Source organism: Sturnira hondurensis, unplaced genomic scaffold, assembly GCF_014824575.4.
Source record: "Sturnira hondurensis isolate 20B ecotype Veracruz unplaced genomic scaffold, ASM1482457v3 Scaffold0008281, whole genome shotgun sequence".
NCBI lineage: Eukaryota > Metazoa > Chordata > Mammalia > Chiroptera > Phyllostomidae > Sturnira > Sturnira hondurensis.
The window spans coordinates 72,319-94,189 of NW_028080912.1; the positions used below are offsets into that span (position 1 = coordinate 72,319).

At 53.5% G+C, this 21,871-nt stretch overlaps 1 protein-coding gene across 3 annotated transcripts; it reads left to right on the forward strand.

The window, feature by feature from the left end:
* Window positions 1-8,605: 8,605 nt before the first annotated feature.
* On the forward strand, window positions 8,606-21,415 carry CARHSP1 (calcium regulated heat stable protein 1). Of its 3 annotated transcripts, none has more exons than XM_037054681.1 (4): window positions 8,606-8,684; window positions 16,515-16,679; window positions 17,349-17,471; window positions 19,359-21,415. In XM_037054681.1, the coding sequence occupies exons 2-4, from the start codon at window positions 16,522-16,524 to the stop codon at window positions 19,519-19,521; spliced, it is 444 nt and encodes a 147-aa protein (XP_036910576.1). In that variant the 5' UTR covers window positions 8,606-8,684; window positions 16,515-16,521; the 3' UTR covers window positions 19,522-21,415. The 3 variants fall into 3 exon arrangements, with proteins under 3 accessions (XP_036910576.1, XP_036910577.1, XP_036910578.1); XM_037054682.1 differs by having other exon boundaries at window positions 8,625-8,701; XM_037054683.1 differs by lacking the exon at window positions 8,606-8,684 and adding an exon at window positions 9,026-9,048.
* Window positions 21,416-21,871: the final 456 nt, after the last annotated feature.

Consider the following 21,871-nt stretch of genomic DNA (forward strand, 5'->3'; position numbering starts at 1 on the left):
CAGATTGTGTGTATTCAAAGGTAAGATTACTGTGCAACAATAAACAGAATGAATTGTTGATGTACTCAGCAAGATGACTATATCTCAAAAGATGATTTTAAGCAAAAGAAACCTGACCCGAAAGACCACATCTTCTGTGCTTCCATTCATTAGGAGTTCTAGCACAGGCTAAGCTATGCGATCTGATAGAAGGGAAAGTGCATCAGCGAAAGGAAAGAATCAGCGTGTAGACAGGTGTGCCTGACTTAGCAAGTTCTACTTGGGTCTCCGGGCGCTGTGGATTTGCGCACTGTTACAACTGTTTTTCAGCTGAAGGGGAAAAACGTGTCCTGAGGAAGCTCTTTCCTGATTCCCACAAAGGCACTGTCCTCCTGGACAGATGAAATGCCTGGCCCCAGCAGCACCCTTCTTGGCTAACATTCCCCTCCTAGTCCTTACCAAATCCATGGAGTCCAAGCCCTACATATATTGGTGTCTGAGATTTAGTGCCTATTGCAGCCTCCACCACTGGCAGGAAGAGGTGCTCAATAAACATAGGTGCGGTGTGTGAATGAATGACCTGCAGGATCCACACTCATCACACCCCACCCCATTTAGCTTAAAATCCCGAGTATTACACCTCAGCACTCAAGGTTTTTCTATAGACTGGAGGTTACACATCTTGGGATGGGGTGGGAGACTGCCTTCCTCGGGGATTTTGAGGACAGCCATCCTGCTAATCCAGGGCTGGGAACCTGACTGCCAGGCCTGAATGGGACACTCTGAGGGTGAACAAGAAGGGGCTGATGAGCGATGTGCAGGGGGCCCTGACCATACCAGACATGACCACCAGGGGACAGCACCAACCCGTGTGAGTCAGCCTCGTCTCTTCCCTTTGGGCTTTGTTGGGTTGAGAGGTTCTATCTGGGGCAGGAACCGAGGCAGCAAGGCCACCCCTGCCACCCTCCCTTTAAGGGTGTCCCCACTGTGTCCTGAGGCAGAGGAATCCTATCCCACCCTTTCTCCTTCAGGCCATACTGGAAGGAGTTAGGAGTCATAAAAGAGGGCTTGAGGCCAGCGCAATGCCATGCCACACCATAGGGCTGTCTGGGAGCCAGGTGAGACCCCAGTCTCTCTGCACACAGACACAGGGCCCTTGGGGGAGCCATGAGTCCTGGCTGGGCTCTTCCAGGGCTTCTTCTGTGAGGATTAGTTCTCTTGGAGGCTCAGGATCCCTGGAAGTCTGTTTTGATGTTTATTGTATTAAATCTTTGCATCCCCTGAATAAGGCTTGGCATAGAGGAGAGAGAAGGTGGTCAGAGCATGGGCTCTGTCACTTCCAGCTGTGTGACCCCAGGGAGGTCTCAGTTTCCTCCTCTGCAAAATGGATCTAATAACAATAATCCTTCCTGCTGAGAATGTTATGAAAATGCAGTGAGACAGTCTTACTTTGCTGGCTGATCCTTCACATGTGCCTATTCTCTCTTCATTCCATCCTGCCCCAGGGCATCTGCACTTTCTGTTTCTGTACCCAAAATGCTCTTTCCTGAGATATCCCTTTTCATTTTCATCATCAGACCCTCAGCTCACGGGCCATTCCTCCTGGGGGGGCTGCCATAGATCCCTTGGCCAGCTACACACTACCATACCACCTGGTCCACTTTTGACAACAGTTACCTCCGTGTGGAACCAACTGGCTCATCTATTAGTTTACTTGGTCACTGTCCATTGCCCTTCAGAACGCCAGCTCCTTGAGGACAGGATCCTCATCAATTTTGTCCATAGCCCTCTCCCCAGTACCTAGCACAGTGCCTGGAACAGAGAAGATGCTCAATAAAGATATGTTGAGTGAACAATGAATGAAAGCAATACATGTGCAGAGTTTAGCCCTATGCCTGGCTTGTAGAAAGCTTGCAAGAGTTAGCAATTAATAGAAATAAACATGACAGTAACAAATAACCAGAGTCATGAAAGCTTGGACGGGGGCAGGCTATCCTGGCAATGGAATGAACCTGGACTTAGGCAGCACCCCCTCATTCTTCCTGCTGTGTGATTTTGAGCACTTTATTCACCCTCTCTGGGCTATACTTTCTTCTTGAGAAATAAGGAAGACTCTGAAGCCGGGGCTGCTTTAGGGCAAAATGCGATGGGACATGTTTTTCCTTCTTAATCAACCTCTCTTCCGAGAAGAGCCCAGCTCCCAGAGGGGCAATATAATGAGGAGGAAGGAATCCAGAAGAATGAATTGTAACAGAAATTATTGAGCAAGTGTGTAGGGAGGGGGGCTGGGTTGCCGAGGGTCCTGGGCTTTCCTGAGAGCCCACCCATCCTTTCCCCCTGCTCATCAGTGAGGACCATGTGTTCCAGGTGATGGGGAGCCTGGAGCCCTGGCTGGGGAACTGCTAGGTCACATCCTCGAATCTCTCTGGGTAGAATTTCCAGCTCTGCCAACCACCCTGTCTGCTTCCTCTTCCTCTGAGTTTCTGGTGAGCTGGGAGTGGAGGTGTGTGAAGCATGTGGGCTGCTGTAGGCACCCCATCCAAGCCCCTCTGCTCACTCAGGGAGAAGGAGAAGGGAGCTGTTCTCATCTCCTGGGCACTGTCCAGTGGAGGCCATCTCTCTGGAGAGCAGGCACTCTGGATAGCAGAGGGAGACAGAGTTACCTCTTTCCCGGCATCTGCTGTCTACCCCCTGCCCTCAGAGCTCTTGGAAGGGCCCCCGAAGCCTCCCTGGAGGAGTGGGGGGACTGTTTCTAGACTAGGAAGTTCTTGGGGCCTGGGGAGAACCTGAGAAACTGTGTGATGGGTGGTGTTGGGAACCGCCCTGCCTGGTTTCAGAAGCTCTACCCCCCTCCCCCCCCCAAGCCAAGGCTGAGTAAAAGACCTTGGGACCAAAAGCCACTAAGGAGACAAAGCTTATCTTCCTGGTAGGGGTGCAGCCTTTGCCCTCTTTTACTTCACCCTGCTTGGCCCCAGGGGGATGACTGGTCAGCCAATGACAGGTAAGATTCCACAAGAAAGGGACGACCTAAGACAGGCATGGTTGCCAAAGGGCCATCAGGGAAGGGCTTAGGGGGCTATAGAAAATGGGGGTGATGGACCCTCACCCCTTGGCTTTGACATAGGCCGATCCTCATTCTGTCTGTAAGAAGTCTCCTAATCTCTTGGCTGCCCGAATCCCCCACCTGACTTAAAGCTAAAACAATGCCAGAGGCAGGTGTGGCCCTGTGCTGGAATGGGTGGTTTCTGGGGGCAATCAGACCTAGAAAAGCATGCATAAAATCCTATGAAACCTGCTTTGCTAATAATGCCCTTGATTTAAATGATATGGGTCCAAGCATAAAATGAGTTAGTTTCCCAAAGTTTTATGGCCCTTTGGCTCTCTGACCCTGACTCAGAATAAGCCCTCATAGTTCTTTGAATGCTACCTATTCCTTGATCACTCCTGCCTGACAGTGACTGATCAGCTTTACCTGTATTCCTGTGCAAATTGAGCCCAATAAAAGCCTATTAAGGAATAGGCTGAAGGCCCTTCTCCTTTGGGAGATTGGCCATCTTTCCTCCCCAAGCAGATCATGTCTTGGTAGACCTATTCTCATCCATGGCAGAGGTGGGGGGGGGGCCCTGTGGGCAGAGCCCCTCCCACAGGGAGGGTGTGTGATTATGCACGTTTCCATCTGCGGTGCTTGAATGGAGTGGGTACCTGTGTGGGGAGATGTTGTGTGTGTGTCTTGTCTGCTCAGGTGTGTGCGTTCATCACCATCTCTGCATAGGATGTTTGTCTGTGATGCAGATATGTATATGGAGGTATCTGTACATGTATGTGTAACTTGGTGAGCAGTGTGTCTGCCTGCGTCCATGGGGAGGGATGTGCGGATGGGGTATCTGGGTGTGAGGTATGTCCACAGAGCAGGCTCCTGGGTCCATCTTTCCCCCTTTCAGCCAACTGCCCTTGGAACTCACCCTGAGCAGGTTGCAGGTTCAAGAGCTTCCCAGAGGGGTCAGCCCTGGTAAAGCAGGGCAGAGGACAGGATCCCTGCCTCCACTGGCCTCCTCACTGGGCCCAGGATGAAGCTTTCCAGTTCCCTCAAAACTGTATGCTCTTTCAGCACCATTTTACAGCAGGGGAAACTGAGTCATCTGCCTGGCCCCTCATCAGTGACAGACCTTTGTTTCTTCAACATGTGTTTATTGAGCACCTACTATGTGTCAGGGGCATAGGAAACCAAGCAAAGCAGATGAGGTGCCTGCCCTGGGGAGTTCACATTTTAGTGAGGGAAGCAGGTGCCAGCCAGACAAGATCATATGGGGGGGGGAGGGTATAATGACAATGACAGGGAATGGATGGGACAGACTGATTGGAGGGACACCACCTTTTGTTCGGGGTGGGCAGAGGTTCCCCTCATTTGGTGCAATGACCAGAAAGAGGCATCCTGGGAAGAGTTCCCCCAGATCTGCCTGTCGGCAGACTCTAGTCACTCACCACCTGTCCCCAGAGTCTGCACACCTAGCCCAACACAGCCAGGTGTGGCCCCTCCTCACCCCACTCAGCAAAGGATGTTCCAGAAGATATACAGTGGCTTCTCAAAATGGAGAAAGAGTTAGAATGAAACAGAGAATGCCACACAATATTTGCTTGACCTAGCAGCAGGGCCATAACCCTAGAAGCTGAGCAGGGACAGATGGAGCAGGTGGGCTTGCCTGTGGGTGGTGGGTGGTAATGATGTGTCTGTGAGGGTTCACCCTTGTAACCTGTTCCCACCTGGTGGGGATGTTTGATTGTATGGGAACCTGTGTCTGCAAGGGGGCAGGGGGACAATGCCAGGGATGTTCCACTGACAAGTGTAAGAAGGGGTGCTGGGAGCTGTTTATATGTGGGGGATTCTCTAGTAAGTAAGACTGCTCAGCACTGCATCACCTGCATAACCATGGTCTCTTTTTCTCCATGCAGGGAGTGTCCCTGAGTTATTTGGCTGAGTCTGGAGACAGTACCACATCCCCAAAACACCTCTTTGGGGATGGCAGCACTTCCCTAAGCTGGGAGGAATGGAGGGAGGAGGAATGGCCTTCAGTGATGCTGATGCCCTGCCTGGAATGCTTTTCCCACCTGTCAAGACTCCAGTTGACATTTCCAACAGGGACATTTCCTGGGGAAGGACCTAGGAAGAGATTTGCTGAATTTCCCCAGGTCAGCATTTCTGTGTTTGGAGAAGATGAGGGAAGGAGCTCTGCAAGAAACAACTTTATGCACACATCTGTGTACTCAGTCACTCTTCAAGACTGCTTACGGGGACTCTGTGCAGGGCTAGCCACTGGAGGTACCTGCTAAGCCCAATAGACAGTGTTTTGTGTTCCCAGAGTTATGGTCTAGTGAAAATTAACTGGTAGAGAAAATGAGAGGTTTAAGTAAGAACTCTAAGGGGCACCCAGAGAGTGGTGGGGCTCCTCTAGATAACAGTGTGGAGACTTGAGAGATGGGAAGGTGCTCTTTGCCTCTCCTCACTAAATAAACACACTGATGTGTGATGGCTGGAGCTCAGGCAGCTGTTTTAGCCTATAAGACAACCCTGAGGCTAGAAGCCAACTGTTACAGTATGATGGAGCAAGGATATAGGAGGCATCCAAGTCATTGAGGATTGTCAACCTGCTGCATCAACCCCAGACATGGCAACCCCAGGCTTTTTTTTTTCTTACATGACAGAGATATAAACCTCCAACTTGCATAAGCTTCTTGTTGGATTTTCTTCTATTCAGTGAAGCCAAATCTGAAGTATTACAAGCAGAAGACTGGGGATATTATTTAAAAAGCAATAAGGAGTCAATGGTGGTTTGAGCATGGGAGTGACATGGTGACAAAGATTTTCTTTTTCTGTGTGACTGAACTTTAGGCAGTCTCTTCCAAATCCTTTGCTTGACTGGATTTGGCCTTGGGCTCCTGTCTTTGTCCTTGCTGAATCCAGTTTTAGCAGGAATCCTATCAAGTTGGTTTGGCCAGAATCCCTCACCTTCAGTATCTGATCACCTCACCCTCGACATTTGACCAAATGCCTCATCTCCACCAACCCCCAGGTGATGTCTGATCACTCTGACCTGCCTTCTGCAAGAATCCTGTTAGGCCAGTTCAGCCAGAATCTTCCCTGACCATTGATGCTCCCTGACCATTACTAAGGGGGGGGGGCTTAGTAATCCCCCTGTACCCTGCTCCATGGATCTAAATTCCCACTTTCCCTTGTTGCACTTGGAGCTGAGTGCAATTTCTGTCCCTTACTGCAAAACCCCATTGTTGGGCTCCTTACCCCTATGGTGACGGCCCTGAATAAAGTCTGCCTTACTGTGTTAATTGGTGTCATGAGTAATGTCTTCATTAGAAATGGTTGTATCTGAAAGATCATTCTGGCTGCTGCATAGAAAATTGGAGCGTGGGCGTGAGATTAGCGGAAGGCAGAAGGGATGGGTGGAGGCTGCTGTTCCTGGTGGGATGGTGGAAGCCCAAGTCTTGGTGAGAAGAATGGGAACAGGAGGTAGACGGGAGTTAGACTTTGAAGGGGAGAGTCTCCATTTCACCCTTGCTCTAAGCCCATACCTGGCTGCCTTCAGTTTTTTTTTAAATCCTCACCCAAGGATATGTTTATTTGTTTTTTTATTAATTTTAGAGGGAGAAAGAAAGAACATCAATGTGAGAACCACTGATCAGTTGCCTCTTATTTGCCCTTTGAGTGGGTGTTGTTCCCATTCAGGACTGAGGTTTGTGCCCTGAATGGGAATCGAGCCTGCAAACTTTTAGTGTATGTGATGATGCCCTAACCAACTGAGCCACTGTCCAGGGCCTGGCTGCCATCACTCTTAAAGGTGAAGCTCCCTAATTGAGACTCACACATTTAGCTCATTCTGGCAACTGCCATCTCAACCCACATGCTCTCTCACCTCAGGGCCTTTGCACATGCTCTGTGTAAACTCTCGAGAATGTCCTTTCTCTTGTTTAATTCCTCATCTTCTAGATCTCGGGTGAGTTAGCACTTTCTGGAGAAGCCTCTTCTGACTCCTTCAGCACAGATTGTTCCTGCTGTGGGTGCACTGGGATTTTGTACCATTGTGTGATTAGACTCAACATCTACCTCCCCTAAGAGCATAACACTCCAAGGTGCAGGGCCAACGTGAGTTGTGTGTAGTCTAGGGCTTGGATCAGAGTTCATGTGCAATAAACATTTGTCCAGTGGCTGGCTGGCCAGCTGGCTCATTGGTTTTTATTGGGCAGAGAACTTAGGCCAGATTCTTCATTACCTGTTGACTCAAAGTCCTGGCACTAGGCCAGTGCCATCAGAAGAAGCCAATGCGGTGAAGTGATGGTACTGGCTGCAGGAGGCTGAAGCCAGGACAACTGGGGAGACAACTCCTCCCTGAGACCCGCCTTGTCTGACCAGCTTGAGGGTGAGACACAATGCAGGCGAATCCAGCCTTCCACATGACATCCTGGTCCTCGGTTACCCACCTGTCTGCAACTCCCCTGGGGTGGGGAGACTCGGTGGGCACTTTTTGTTTCTGGGTGCTCTGTGCATGGACAATACACCAAGGGAGTGACTGCAAACCACAACCATACCAAACTAGTGTGAAATTCTAAGACGTTTCAATTAGTTGAGACGTTGAAAGGGATTTGGGGGGAGAAGGAGGAAAAGAGGCCTTGGCCTCTTCTGGCTGCCATGACAAACTACCGCAAACTGTGCAGCTCACACAACAGACATGTATTGCTCTCAGTTCTGGAGGCTGGAAGTCCAAGGTCAAGGTGCTGGCCATCTTGGTTCCTGGTGGAGGGCCCTCTTCCTGGCTTCTCACGTTGTCTTCAAAGGTCTGTGTGCTCCTGAGGTGGCATGAGGAGGAGCGGAAGGGGGAGGGAGATGAGGGGCAGGCAGAGATCTGGGTGCCACCCACTCCTGGGCCCAGGGGTCCCTCCCAGGATAGTTACAGAATACCGCCCCGCCCCTTCCCATCTCTGCTCTTCATTACCAACCCGGGTCAGGGCCCAGGGCTGACTCTAGCCTGTGCCTGGGAGCTGGTCACCTCTCTGTCCTTCAGTTTCCACTCCAGTAAAATGAGAGTGACATCACTTATCTCCAGAGACAGAAGAGTCAAGGAGGGAGGGGAAATTAGGAATAAAATGAAACAAAGACAATTAGTAATAAAAGAAAACAGAATCGACAGCTCCCCCCCAGCCCGTTTCATTCTTTGCACTCTTGCTTTCCTTTCCACCCCTCCTTTCTTCCCTTCTGCCCTCTCTTTATTCTCGGGGTCATTTCTTGATCTCTGAGAGTGCCGGACCATCCGAATTCTGCAGCGAAAGTCAGGTTGAAGCCGGACCGACCGGTGGGTTAAGGGAAGGTACCTGCACTGGCGCGAAGACGGGATTCTCCCACTTTTCAGAGAAGCTCTGAAAAGAGGGTGCGGCGCGGGCGGCCACTGGCCTGCGCCTCAACAAGCAGACAGTGGCTGTCGGTCCCGCGCTCCTGCTAGTCTTGCGCGCGCAGACACAAAGGTCGGACGCAGCTGCCTCGCCCGTCCCGCCCCGGCTCCCGGGGCTTCTGCCTGGGCTCCATTGGTTGGAAGTCCCTGGGGGCGTGTTCTAGGCGGTCCCGCCCTTTGGGCCACGCCTCCTCCCCAGCCAAGCTCTAGCAGTCGGAGCCAAGCAGCTGGCTGAGCGGAGTGGATCCACGGGTAGGAACCTTCTCAGGGTACGCTAGGAGGGATGTGGCGGGGTGCCCCCAATTGGAGGCCTGGTAGCGGCCGGGTGGGACATTGGCCTTGTTTACGCCACTGCTCCCAGTTAATCCCCTCGTGCAGGGTCTTCCAGCTGGTAGGCAGGGGGCACAGGGCAAGGACTGGCTAGGCCCCTAGGAAACATCCAGGTCTAGGAGGCCTGTTGGAGAGAGCGAGTTACTTATCCCCAGGGGGAGGGTGGGTGTGGCAGCACCTGTAGCGATTGGGAGCGGTTGTCGGTTGCACTTCCCGCCTAGCCACCTGTTTTGTGGTTCTAGGAAATCCTGCCTTCACTTTCGCCCCTCGCTGGAGCGTGGTTGGGGTGATTCTTGTAGCTATGGGGCGAAACTCTGGGTCGAGATGTGGAGGGCGCTGGTCTGGGAGGTGGAGCCGACCGCGCCAGCTGTGGATTGGCCGGTGGGACCTCGGCCAGACCCGGCGCGGGTGGTGCGGGAGCCAGCGATTGGCTGCCTGTGGGGGAGGGAGAATAGTCGGGCGCTGGCCGAGTGTGTTTGCGGACGGATGGGGGTGCCTTTAGGCGGAGCCGAAAACTTCGCCCGCGTACGCAGCCTCCCTCCTCAGGCAGGCTGGCAGCCCGTTTGCAGGCCGGAAATGAAGTGTTCTTTTTTAATTTCTAAAAAAGGAAACCCCTGACCCCCACGGCCTTTCTGGGGTCGGTCTGGATATGTATTGGGGTGGGGGAGCGCAGGTCAGCCCTCTTCCACAGGGCCTCCGTTATCATAGGCAGTGGTGTCTCATTTGTCTATTGCAAACTGGGAGGCCTCCCGGAGCCTCAGTTTCCCCTTCCCTAGGCTGGGCGTATAACTTTTTTTCCTTGCTGTTATACTTCTGCTTTAAATTTTTTTAAACAATATTTTTACTGATTATGCTATTATATTAGTGCTAATTTCCCCCACTTTGCCCCCCTCCACCCAGCAGCCCCACTCCCTCAGGCAGTCCCCACACCATTGTTCATGTCCATGGGTCCTGCATGTAAGTTCTTGGCTACTCCATTTCTTAGGGTTGTTCCATAACTTTTCCTACTGTAATGCACTGTGTGAGGATAAAAGGAGATGGTCAACCCAGTGCCGGGAGGAAGGTTAGCCACGGTTACATGTTTTACTTGCTATGCTGACATTTGTCAGTCTCTTAGCTCCCACCCAGTCTTGCCTCTCCAACCTGTTTGGCAGGGGAAAGTCATGAAAACAATCGATTCAAATCAACCCCAGGCTGAAAATCGTCCACTTTGCCATCTAAGTGCCAAACTTCCGCAGGGAGCTTTCTGTTGTCTTCCACCTGGGTCTTTCCCACTTCTCTCTGTGGCCTGCCCCCCACCCCGCCCCTCCCCGGGCCTCTGCCCCTTGCAGCTCCCTCTGTCAGGAGTGACTTCCTCATTCCCCAAGTGATCCTGCCCCCTCCTCCAGGCCCCAGCCCTCCCCCCCCTCTGCTGCTCCCCTACTCCGGGCGTCCCTGATGACCTCTGGTTCTCAGTGCTGGTCTGTCTGTCCTTTTCCCACCCCCAACTGGCCCAGGAGCCCCTCCAGGGCAAGACAGGGTCATGGGACCAGGGCGAAGGAAGTGCTGGGGTTCCCAATGAGCTGATCTGGGCCCAGGTTGGGCCCTGGGCTCTTGAGGTGGGGTTGAGAGTAGGTCCCCTTTGGAGGGAACCGGTATTTCTTTGTCCTGCTGAGTGGCAAAATCAGGATGTTTCATTTGTGTCCCATCAGCAGGGACAGGAATAGGAGCAATCATTCTAAAGGTCCCTGATAGCTCCAGCATGAGTGGCTCAACCACTGTTGACCCAGCCCATTGCTGTTGGCACCATCAGGTCTGTACAAGGTCCCTGGGCCTGGGAGGTGGCCACTGTTACTGTCCCATTTGACAGATGAGGTAGCTGAGGCTGCATGCTGAGTAGAGCAGTGAGGTCACCTGTCAGGGTCACAGAAGAAGTGAAGAGCAGAGTCAGGCCTGAAACCCAGGTCTGCTGCCAGGGCTGGGGGAGGTGAGGATGAAATACCTGTGTGCTTGCAGTGGTGGTGTTAAGGGTGCATAGTTGGCCTCTAGTTTCCAACAAGGGCTTCAGTTCTCCCAGAAGGGGCTGTCAGGGCCACTTGATGTCCTAGGTGGTCAGGGTGCTGGGTGACCCTCTCTGGGAGGGGCGTGGCAGGAGTGTTGGAGGGCCTGCCACTGCTTCCCAGCACACAAGTCCTGGGGTTTTGGATCTCTTCCCAGCACTGGGGTCCCAGGGGGCAGGCAGAGGGCAGGTGAGCAGTTTCCAGCAGTTTCCAGCTGGGCTTGGCCTGGGATGGGGCTCAGCTGGTCTCATCCATCCCCACTTGCTGTTGCCAGGGCTGCATCCTCCTGCCCTGTTCATATTTCTCTCTGTGTTGCCAACACCCCTCCTGCTCCCTGCCCCTCCCCTTGCCTTCCCACCCCTTTAACTGGGGCTTGCCTCCTCCACCCACTCCTTTCCCCCTCCTTCCCCTTGGAGCCAGGCTCTCTGGAACAGTGGAGAGGAATGGGGCACCTTGTGGGCCTCTCTGACTCTCTTGGACACCCCCTGCCCTGCCTCAGCTGACCCAGCCCCCCAGACCTGAAAGCCCTCGGTTCTGCCTGGCTTGAGCTCAGCTGGGCTGCAGGTAGAGAGGAGAGGGCAGAAAAGTCTCTGCCTTAGTTTACAGACTGGGATCCCCAGTACAACTGGGTAAATTTGTGGTTCATCTAGAGCTGCAACCCCTACTCCCAACTCCACCCAGTTTTCCTTACACTCTCTTACACTAGCTGACAGGTGGGCATGTCTGTTCTTAACTGGTTCTGCTCTGTGTCCCCTGATGTAGGGATGAATATAGTTAGTATGTAAATGCTGGCTCAGACCCTGACACAGAAGTTGGTGGACAGTGGCCATGATACCTTCATTGACCCTGGCCCCCTGGCCAGTTCTCCAGTAACCTCTCTTCCTCCATTTGTGTGGGCTAGTACCCATCCTTGCCTGCCAGCAGGGGCTTGGCCCTGGGGCTGGGAGGTGTCTGGACTTGAGGCCCAGCCCCAGCCTTCCCTAGCCAGGAACCCACAGAAGGCTCAAGACACTCCTGCTTTGCAGAGTGGTAGGCTTGGAGAGGTTTGGCTTTGGTGAGAACCCTACTGAGAATGAAGCTCCCAGCATGAAGCCAGCTCTTGTTCTCCTCTGTGCCTCCAGGGGTCTGAAAGCTACCAAGAATGGGGCCTTGTGAAATGAACTACAAGCTTCCTCTCCTTAAAGTGTAAATGACTGACAACACTACTGCCAAGGGTCTCCTCCCTGGAGGAAGCTCTTTGGCTCCAGACAGACTTTTCCTTGACAGGGTCAGTGGCTTTTAGGCTGAGAGGGCAGGAGGCGGTGGGGGTGGGAGGGTGTTAACAGGAGACCTGCAGGATTGGATCTCCTGTCCAGAGATATGTGTGCGGAGGAGGGTTCAGGAAGGCCCAGAGCCTGGTGCCTGGTGGAACTCTCAGGACCTTCCAGGACGACCTGCAAGGTCTGTGGAAAATTCCCAGGCTATTTTGGGCCTAGGACCCCTTCTCCACCCTTTCCCAGCATAAAGGCGCTGCTGACACACCCTTCCTTCCCTGGGGACAGGCAGGGTGGGAGTGGCTTCCTGCCTTCCTCACCTCTGGGCCCAGGATTCCCATCCGTGGTTGAGCACTCTTTAGAGCCTGCTGGTGCTGACTGGGGAAGGGGTAAGCATGGCCAGCTGCTCACCGGGGACCGCTGCTGTGAAAATACAGCTGCTTACTCATCCTCTCTGCCCCTGTGTGCTTTTTGTCCATGCATTTTTGATTATTGGACGTGCTCTGTTTTTCACTCGTTTATTAGATGTGAGACCTGGGCAAGTCATTTGATCCTTTGTGCCTCAGTTTCCCCATCAGTGAAATGAGAGTGAAATGAGCTGAGATGGGTACAATACCCGGAACACTGCCTGGCCCCAGTTTGCTTCTTTTGTCCTGGTGGTTGTGGGTCTCCCCCTCCCTGAACCTAAGCTACTTGAGGGCAGGACTTTTACTGTCCCATGTTCTGTTCTTATAATGGTGGGTGGTCCAGTAACTCTCAGTTGAGTAGGAGGCAACATTCTTCAAGGTCCTCTGGTGCCCGTGCAGGAACCTAGTGTGCTCAGGGGCAGGGTATGGCCCCACCTAGCTCACTGGTGTACACTCACTCACTGGCAGTGACAAGCCTGGGCTACAAGCCAATGCATGTGCACTTATATGGGTGTGTTCAGATGCACAGGGGGCTCCAGAGAGCCATGTGTGAGTACACATACTGGTGTACACACACACACCACACACGTGCACAGCAAGACACATCCACACTGCTGTGCGCACACAAGGACACAACCACACACACATGTGCACTGCCACAAACACATACATGCACAGCGCAGCAACTATGACATGCCTTGGGCATGATATTTGGTCAGGGTTTGCTGAAGGCCAGAGGCCCATCCCAGGTGTGACCTAGAGCCTCTTGCCAGCCTGAGCTTCCTCCTCCCAGCTTGTTTTTTTTCTCCATAGCTTTTCCACTATTGGGCATCCCGAATGTTTCATCAGTGTATTTGTTAGATGTGTGACCCAGGCAAGTCATGGAGGCAGGGACTGCCTTCTCTTAGGGATGGTCCAAGGCCACCCACCCCTGGTCTTGCTGGGAGAACTGTTGCCCAGTGGGAAGCCTGGACTCTGCCGGTGGGTGGGCTGGGGCTGCTGCACACATGTCCCATCTGTGTGTATATTGTGGGGGTGGCAACAGGGCCTCAGAGCTGACTCCTGGGCCAACCAGTCTCCCAGCTATTTTTCTTATAGACTTCAACCTTGGCTGCGCAACACCCCCCTCCCCCCCAGAGGCCATTCTCCCCTCTTCCTTCTCCCTATTAGGCCCATGGGGGGTGTACTGGCCTTTGGCCAGGCTTGCTCCAGCTGTTCCAGCTGCTCTCCAGCTTGGATGGGCCATGAGAGGCAGGCAGGGTGGTGATTAAGGCTCCTGGGTCTCCCAGGCCATCAAGTTCTCCCCTGCCCCTCCAAGTCACTTGTGCTTTTGGTGCCTCAGTTTAGAGAACATAAATGCAGCCACATTCTGCAGATTCTGCAAGGTGCTAAGCACATATCAAGTACACAGTACATGCCAGCCTGGGCTTTGGGTCTGATGCTGGTAAGCAATCTTTGGGTCATTCCCTGGACTATGTCTAAAATCCTGCTCTGTGGCAGCCCCAGTGCTGGGCCCTAGGGACCCAGAGGGACCCTGTGCTACCCTCAGGTGGCTTACTCCCCCAAGGTTGTGGGTTTTTATTGGCATCTCTGAGGGATTAAGTGGATTGGGGGAGTTGAGGGGGCTGGGTTAGAGGGCCTGCTTTATTAAACCCATGGGGAGATGGGAATGGCAAGGGGAATGGAGGCAGACAGACAAATGCGGGAGGAAAGGAAGACCCACGTGGTAGTGATGCTGATGCCCAGTGCTTCCTGAGTTGGCCTGCCCTCCTTTCCCCTCACCTGTCTCATACGCCTCCGTCCCCAGCACCACCACATAAACTCTGCTGGCCTCAGTCACACCTGGCCCTTGACAACCTCGGGATTTTACACAGGCATTTCCCGCTACCTGGAAGAGCCTCCTTCTGTTTTTCAGATGGTTGACTGTTTTTTTTAAAAAAAAAAAACCTTATTTTTGGAAATCTGTAATGATTTTGTTCATATATTGATTTACCTGTTTATGTTTTGGCTCCCAATTTAGCCCTGTGTTTCTGGTGCCATGAACAGGGCCTGGCCCTGGGCATGCATTTGTGGATTTTATGGTGACAGTTTTACAACAAGTGTAGCTGACACTTACTGCTCACTTGTTCTGGGTGGGCGGTATGCCGTGTGCTCAGTGTCTTATTTTATTTCAACTTCATGATCATGGTGTGAGTCGGGACTATTACAGTGTCCAATTGCCAGACCTGGAAGCTGGGGTCCAGAGAGGTTAAGTAGCTTGCCCGAGCTCACACGACTGGCAAGTGGTGGGGTTTGAAGTCAGATGTGCCTGACTCCAGAGGCAAAGAGGAGGATTATGGGTAGAAGTGGGTAGGGCAGTTTTCCACCTCACCCTGGTATCACTGAGCCACTGTGGTCCCACCTGCTATCCTGGGAGGCCTGGTGTAGGGGGAGGGTGGGGGCAGGCCCTCCCCTTCCCCCTTCCTTCTCTGGGCTGGCCCCTTTCCCAGAACCCCATTCATCAGAACATTCCAGGACTCTATGACCTGTGCTGTGGGTCATGCTGGAGCCCCTATACCCCAGCTGAGTAGCTGGGGCCTTTTTGAGGTGGGGGCTCCCCAGATTCGAGGTCCTCCTCGGCTGCAGCTGAGAGAAGGGTCAGGAGGTAGCTATGTCACTCTCCCAGCCAGACAGAACCGAGACCTGACTGGGGGCTGCTGGGGGGTGGGGGTGGGAATGTCAGGGAGGAGATTTGGGTTTTTGGTGGGGAGAGATCAGGCCTGGTTCTTGGGTGGTTTGGGTTGGGGACAGAGGGGACATTGCTCGGTGATTTAGGTTGAAAACTTGGTGCCCCAGTGCCACACAGTTACTACAAAGAGGGAGGTAGGGTGGCGAACCAGGGGTTCAGGATGGTCAAGAGTTGCCGGTTTTTTTCATGAATAGCTGGGAGTCTGATTTTGAGGCACACTCCTGGGAATGTTTAAAAGATAGCTCACATTTTAAATTTGAAAACCCCGAGCGAGACACATAAAGCCCATTGGGCTGCTTCTGTCCCCATCGCCGTGTGAACTTGGGTGAGATCTGAGCTCCGGCCCCTCCACTTCACCTCAGGTCCCTGTCAGAAACCCTGAGCAGGTGCTAAGTGATGCCACCCAGCTGCCCCTCTGCTAGTGGGAGAATTGATCCAGAGGAGAAAGGACTTACCCAAGGCCCTCTGGGTCCTAGGCTTTGCTCTTTTCTCCTGACCTTGAGCCAAAGCTGCGTTTGAAAGTGTGCCTTTGTAGTCACAATATGGTGTTCCCTGGGTACAGCGGCCATGTCCTGATCTTGGCAAAACTTCAAGAGCAAGGCCGCTGCTTTGCTTTCCAGCTGGCTCTTTTACTCCCAGGCTCCTTGAGGATCCCTGAGGTAATTTGATAACATCGTGGCCCAGTGATCTAGGCTGGGTGGAAATTCACTCCTGTGGGTCTTTGTAAGGGGCCTGGTGGAGAGGCTGCCTTTGAAATGCCCCTTGATACAGACTTGTGACAGCCCCTAGAATACAAACTTGGTGTCTGATCCTGTCTTTGGTTTGTGTTCCAGAGTTTCTTCTTATGCCTCCCCCTTCCCTTATCGCTGGCGCTTAGGGGTCAGGAAATATTTCTTGAGTGGCTGGAGTCCTGATCTGGGCACTTGGCATTAGAGCAGAGGCCTGCTTGCTCCTTAGCTCCTTCTCTCCCTTCCTTCCACAAAATTTACTGAGTGCCCCAGGTTTGTGCTGGGGGCTAGGGAGATACAGGGGACCATTGGCATCCTTGCCATAGGTACGAGCTGGCATTTCTGAACACAGGTGTGGTAGAATGAGGTCCACGGCTGCTGCAGAGCCCAGGGGAGGCCCCTGGCCCAGCTGGGCAAACCATTGTATTTGTGGAGATGTGACTGTGACCTCCACACTGGGCGAGCTTGTGCCTGCATTCCTCCCTCAGCGAGAGGAATGAGTCTCAGGTGGTAGGCTTTCAGATGTGGGGTAGGGTTGCATCTGGGGGCCCTGCTTGGAAGGCGTGAGCCCCCTGAGCACCCCCGGTGTCTCTCCAGGTCAGCCATGTCATCTGAACCTCCTCCACCACCACAGCCCCCCACCCACCAGGCTTCAGTTGGGCTTCTGGACACCCATAGAGCCCGCAATCGCTCACCGTCCCCTCTCCGGGGCAATGTGGTCCCCAGCCCACTGCCCACTCGCCGGACAAGGACCTACTCTGCGTGAGTCTCAGACTGGCTGGGGGAGGCTTCCAGAGAATGGCCATCTCGGTGCCTCAGTGTCCCTGTTTGTGGGATGGCAGACTTGGGGTTGGGGGAAGGGTGAGGAACTTGTGAACTCTGGAGGGCACTGTCCAAGCCCACCAGAGCCTGTCGTGATCTAGGGGCATGGGATAGAGGTCGCCACAGCTGGGAAATCACCTTGTCCTAAATCATTGACCTTTAACTGCGCACAAGCCTTTAATCTTGTGAGACCTCAGCTTCCTCAGCTGCCAAACGGAGACGGTAGCAGGGCTGCCCAGTGCTGCAGAGGACCCACCTGGTGCCTGGCAGATGCAGTCCTCGGGCCCAGTGACTGCAGGTGCTGCTCTTACTGATAACTTGTTGTCAGAGAGGTGCTCAGAGAGCTCTTAGTCTAACACCCTCTTTTCAAACGGGGAAATTGAGCCCTGAGAAAATCTGCCCAGGCCGTCCAGTGAGTCACTCTGCTGGGTTCTGTGTGAATGGCTCCCGGAGCCATGCAGTGCAACCCTGGATGGTTGTGTGTGGTGGTCTTGGCCAAGACCCCCAGCTGTGGGCAGAGGCGTGGATAGGCGGGGCGTGCCCCCTGGGGGTGGGTGGCTGTCTGGAGGGCTGGTGGGGGCCTCTCACACTTTGCCCCTCTCTTGTCAGGACGGTGAGGGCCTCGCAGGGTCCGGTCTACAAAGGAGTCTGCAAATGCTTCTGTCGATCTAAGGGCCACGGCTTCATCACCCCAGTGGACGGTGGCCCTGATATCTTCTTGCACATCTCCGAGTGAGTCCGTGGCTAGTCTGTGGGGTGTGGGGCTGGGGTGGTCACTGTCTTGGCTCCTCAGTGGCAGAGAGAGTATGTGACTCTGATGTGTGCCCGGTATGAGGGTGTGAGGCCAGGCATGTGTGACCTGGTGAGACTGTGTTCAGAGCTGGGGTTTTGAGACTGCTCTTGGTGGTGCTGGTGTGTCAGATGCTGCAGGCAACAATGTGCCTGTGTGTGTGTGAGAGAGAGGGAGACAGAGAGAGTTGGGAAGCACTGGGGTGGGGCTGAGCACCCACGTGGATGGGGAGGAACACCCCTGTGAGCTGGGGAATCTGTTTGCCCTCGGGGCGGTTTCCTGCCCTACCTCAGGGAAGTGGCCTGGTGAGGTTGAGGGCTGCCTGGGCTGCACTGATCCAGGAAGTTTGGAGCTGGACCCTTTCTCTAGTCACTTGCTCACTGACGTCCTTCCTTCCTATTTGGAACCCTTGGAAGGCCCAGGGTGGGGCCCACTCACTGTAGGCCCCAGTGTCCTGCAGCCTGTGTTTCACTTCGGGCCTTCTAGGTGGCCTTCAGGGTGGGGACCTCATCTGGCACCCCCAGCCGTACCCCCTCCTTTGGCCTCAGCATCCCCTGGTTTTTCATTCCCATTTGTGGGGCAGTCCTGTTCCACATGGCAGACCTGGCAGTACAGAGTGGGGCAGAAGCAGGTTTACAGCTGGGAGTGTGGGAAACCCAGAGTTTATTCTTGTGTTATTTATTAAGTATTGTATTGTTTTCCATGTGCACAACTGTAAACCTACTTTTGCCCCACCCTGTATATAGAAACCATATACCAATTTCAAAATCAGTTTTAAAAATTGGGTCCTATTGCAAATGTCTGCTATGAGGGGAGAATTATTCTTTTTCGGCGTCCCCGCCCCCCAACCTCACATTCTTGCACATGGGGTCTTACGGGTAGACCTGAGATGCTGAAGCAGCACATTTCCTGTGCGCCTGAGTGCAGGCGTGGACGTGGGTTGCCTCTGTCCTGCTGCAGAAGGATTTGTACTGGTTTACAGAGATATACACAGGCATCAAGAAAATAACTCAGTAAGGACACATGGGGGTGGGGGCAAAGTAGAAAGGTGGAGGTGCTGTGATGCCCAGCTCCACTGCTGGGAGGGGCTGATCATCTCAGTGGCCGAGTCAAAGAGGGAAGCTCCATTTGCCACTTGATTCTTCAATCAAGGCAAACCAGTTCTGGGGGGCTGCTGGCCCTGGTGTTCGGCATCTAAGGGGATTTGTGGGGTCTCATCAAGGGGGTGTTAAAAAGAGTACCTCAGCCTCCTGTCTGGGATGGTGACTCATTCCCATAGAAGCTAAGGGAATATTCTGGCGGTGCTCCCAAGAGAGAGGACTTCCTGGAACTGTCTTTGAACACAAAAGCGTCTTTGTCAGAGGCACACCAGATTCCTGGGGAACGAAGAGCAGGGGTGCAGGCTGTTTTCTGGGACTCCTGGGCCAGGGTGGGGTGCTGCGGCCACTCAGGAAGCCTGCACCCAGGTCATCTTTCCCCTCCCACGTGACTGCCTCATTTCTGTCTCTGGCTCAGACTGGCTCTCCCTGCTCTTCTGTCCACAAGCCCTTGGCACCCACGCCTAACACGGAGTGTGAGCAGCCCTGGGGGACTGAGCTCTCTCTGACTGTCTCAGCATCCGAGGTCCCAGGGAAGCAGCTGATGGGGTCGGGCGCTCCTCAGCCATGATCTGAGGCAGAGGCCGAGTGGCGCTGCACAGGCATGGCTGCCCCCTGTGATTTTCCATGTGCACAACCGGAACTGGCAGGGGGCAGTTCCCCGGAAGGGGTCACCCTCTGACCAGGGCTTTTCTGAGTGCTGGGCACTGAGTGCTTTTCTCCCCCCCACAGTGTGGAAGGGGAGTACGTCCCGGTGGAAGGTGATGAGGTCACCTATAAGATGTGCTCCATTCCACCCAAGCATGAGAAGCTGCAGGCTGTGGAGGTGGTCATCACACACCTGGCGCCGGGCACCAAGCACGAAACCTGGTCTGGCCACGTCATCAGCTCCTAGGAGAGGCCAGAAGCACTCCTTCTTCTGGGCTTGGGGAGACTCTGGGGTGGGGAGGAGGCAGGACCCGACCAGATATGACATTGCCCTGTCCAAGATATGCCTCAAAGTGGGGGGGAGTGGTTCCTTTCAAGTGTCTCCTGGAGGAAGGGTGTCAGGAGGCACAGGGGTGTCTTGGCCACCAGCACAGTCTCTGACCATCACAACAACTTCACCATCTGAAAGTATTAAAAGCATTGAACAAGGAGAGGTGCCGGCTGGTGGCTGAGTAGAGGGTCTAACCCTCCCCCAGGGGGTGGGTCAGGTGGTATTTCTCCAGCCCACAGAGTCTCTCATCCCAGTCCCCCTGGGGTTGGAGGCTCAGCATTCCACTAGGTGGTGACTTGCATGCTGTGTGTCTCATGACTTGCCACCCAGTGCCCTCTTCTTGTGACCCCTTGGCCTGGGGTACAACAGGCATTTTTGTAGATTCTAGGCTTGGCTGGTTCCAGGGGAGCTGGCTTCAGGGTCTGGGGGGGAGGGTGGGAGTAAGGTCTTGGGTACTTTGTAGCAGGAGCTGTCCCAGCTGGGTGTCCTGAAAAGTTTGTCAAGAGCCCTTAGCCCTCCACCTGGGCATGCCATTGCTGAGAGTAGAGTTCTAATGCCTAGGAGCCTGGCTTTTCCCTTTGTCTCCAAGTTGAGTGATCACAGCTCAGCAGCCATTTCACATCCCCTGTCATGTGGGTGGTGGGTGGGGGCAGGAGAAGGGAGTGGAGGGGGAGGGTGTTTATTGAAAAACAGACCTTTCTCCCATCCAGAAAAGAGTAGGTAGCTTGCTTTCTGACAGCCTGGTAAAGTCAAACGTTGAAGGAGAAATACACCTTCAGTGAAGGGGTTTTCTTGAAAGCGGCTGTGAAGAAATGCTTAGGAGTTTTTGTTTGCAAATAACCAGGGCTGTCACCCAGAGCCAGCTCTGTTTACGTTTCGACATTGTGAACCTTTGTACATAGTTCCAGTAAACAAATCTTTAGGGTTTTATTTGCTGTGGTTTGGTTTGGCTTTAGTTGTGATTTCAACATAGAAACAGCTGGGTAATATGTTTTGAAATATGTGGCTTATATGTAGTCCAGAATCCATTTGACATCCTGGGAAGTGACTCCTTTAAAGCTGGCTTTTGGGCAGACCGGGATGTTCCAGACAAAAGATGGGTCTGTGGATGCAGGAAGCAGTACCTGGTTTCATCAGGCGTCTTCCCTTCTGGGGACGGCTTCATCTTGTGTGGGGAGCAGCATGGAGACAGCATCTGTGGAAGGAGGTGGAAGGCTGGAACTACTTTGCTGATGGCTGGTACAGTTGTTTTAAAACAGACAAGTGTGTTGATGTGTTTGCAGTGTAACAGCACGGTTAAGTGACATGATCTACTTTTTCCTGGCCTGTTGTGTCCCTTGAAGGGTCCTCTGCCTCCTGCCTCTCCAAAGGTGGCCTTTGCCCCTTGGCCTTGAATGTTCTCCAGGTGGCCCCCGAAGGCCTGTCTGTTGGCTACAGACCACACTTCCAGAGCCACTTCTGCCAAGAGCCCGTGTCTTTTGTGTGACTCCAGCAGACTTCACCTGCCAGTGGGTTGGGAATTGGACCTGCTGGAGAGGTGACCTCTGTGTGGACAGGAATCCTTTGTGTAGGGCACTTGCAGTCCTTTGGTGTGACCACTTACACTGGATGAGTATTCTAGAACTGCAGGGTGTTAGAGCTGGAAGGGCCGCCCTCCCCACGCAGTGTCAATGCACAGAAACTCCTGGAGGTTCTGGGAGGACTTGTGTGTGGTGTTGGTGACCCTGCTGGGAGTAGCATCCAGGATTCCTAAATCCAGATCTTTCCTCCCACTGGCCACCTTCCTCTCAATAAAGTTGTTTTGCCCAAGGCTGTGTGTAGTTTGTTAAGTGGGAGGGGGAGAAGGGAAGGGAGGCTGGCTCTGAGGAAGCTTCTGGAAACCAGCAGGTAAGGGTGGCTTCCCAAACCAGGCTGACTCAGTCATCCCACTTCCTAGACTGGTGGTTTTGGGGGATGGGTCAGAAAAATGGGATCATCCCTTTTTTCTTAATCACCATTCTCAGGTAGAAAAGCTCACAGGTTGTGTAGCTTTGTGACAACAGAAAATACTAGTGACTCTGTCCCATGTGGAGAAGATTCCCTGTTGATGCATTTCTGCTTTGATTGTGTGGGGCTGAACCCTGAGAACAAGGCAATCCAGACAGAAGGAAGTTCAGGAGTCAGGGTCGTGGAAGCCTGAGTTCTCGGTGTCTAGAAGGGCAGAGGGGGAAGAGGAGGCTGGGCTGGGAGGGTCTCTGTGTGTTAGGCTGGGAAGTGATCCTGGGCC

Coding starts and splice junctions, on each gene's coding strand:
- CARHSP1 (XM_037054681.1), top strand. CDS start 16,522: ATGTCATCTGAACCTCCTCCACCACCACAGCCCCCCACCCACCAGGCT. Junction 16,680..17,348: donor CGGACAAGGACCTACTCTGC/GTGAGTCTCAGA, acceptor CTCTCTTGTCAG/GACGGTGAGGGCCTCGCAGG. Junction 17,472..19,358: donor ATCTTCTTGCACATCTCCGA/GTGAGTCCGTGG, acceptor TCCCCCCCACAG/TGTGGAAGGGGAGTACGTCC.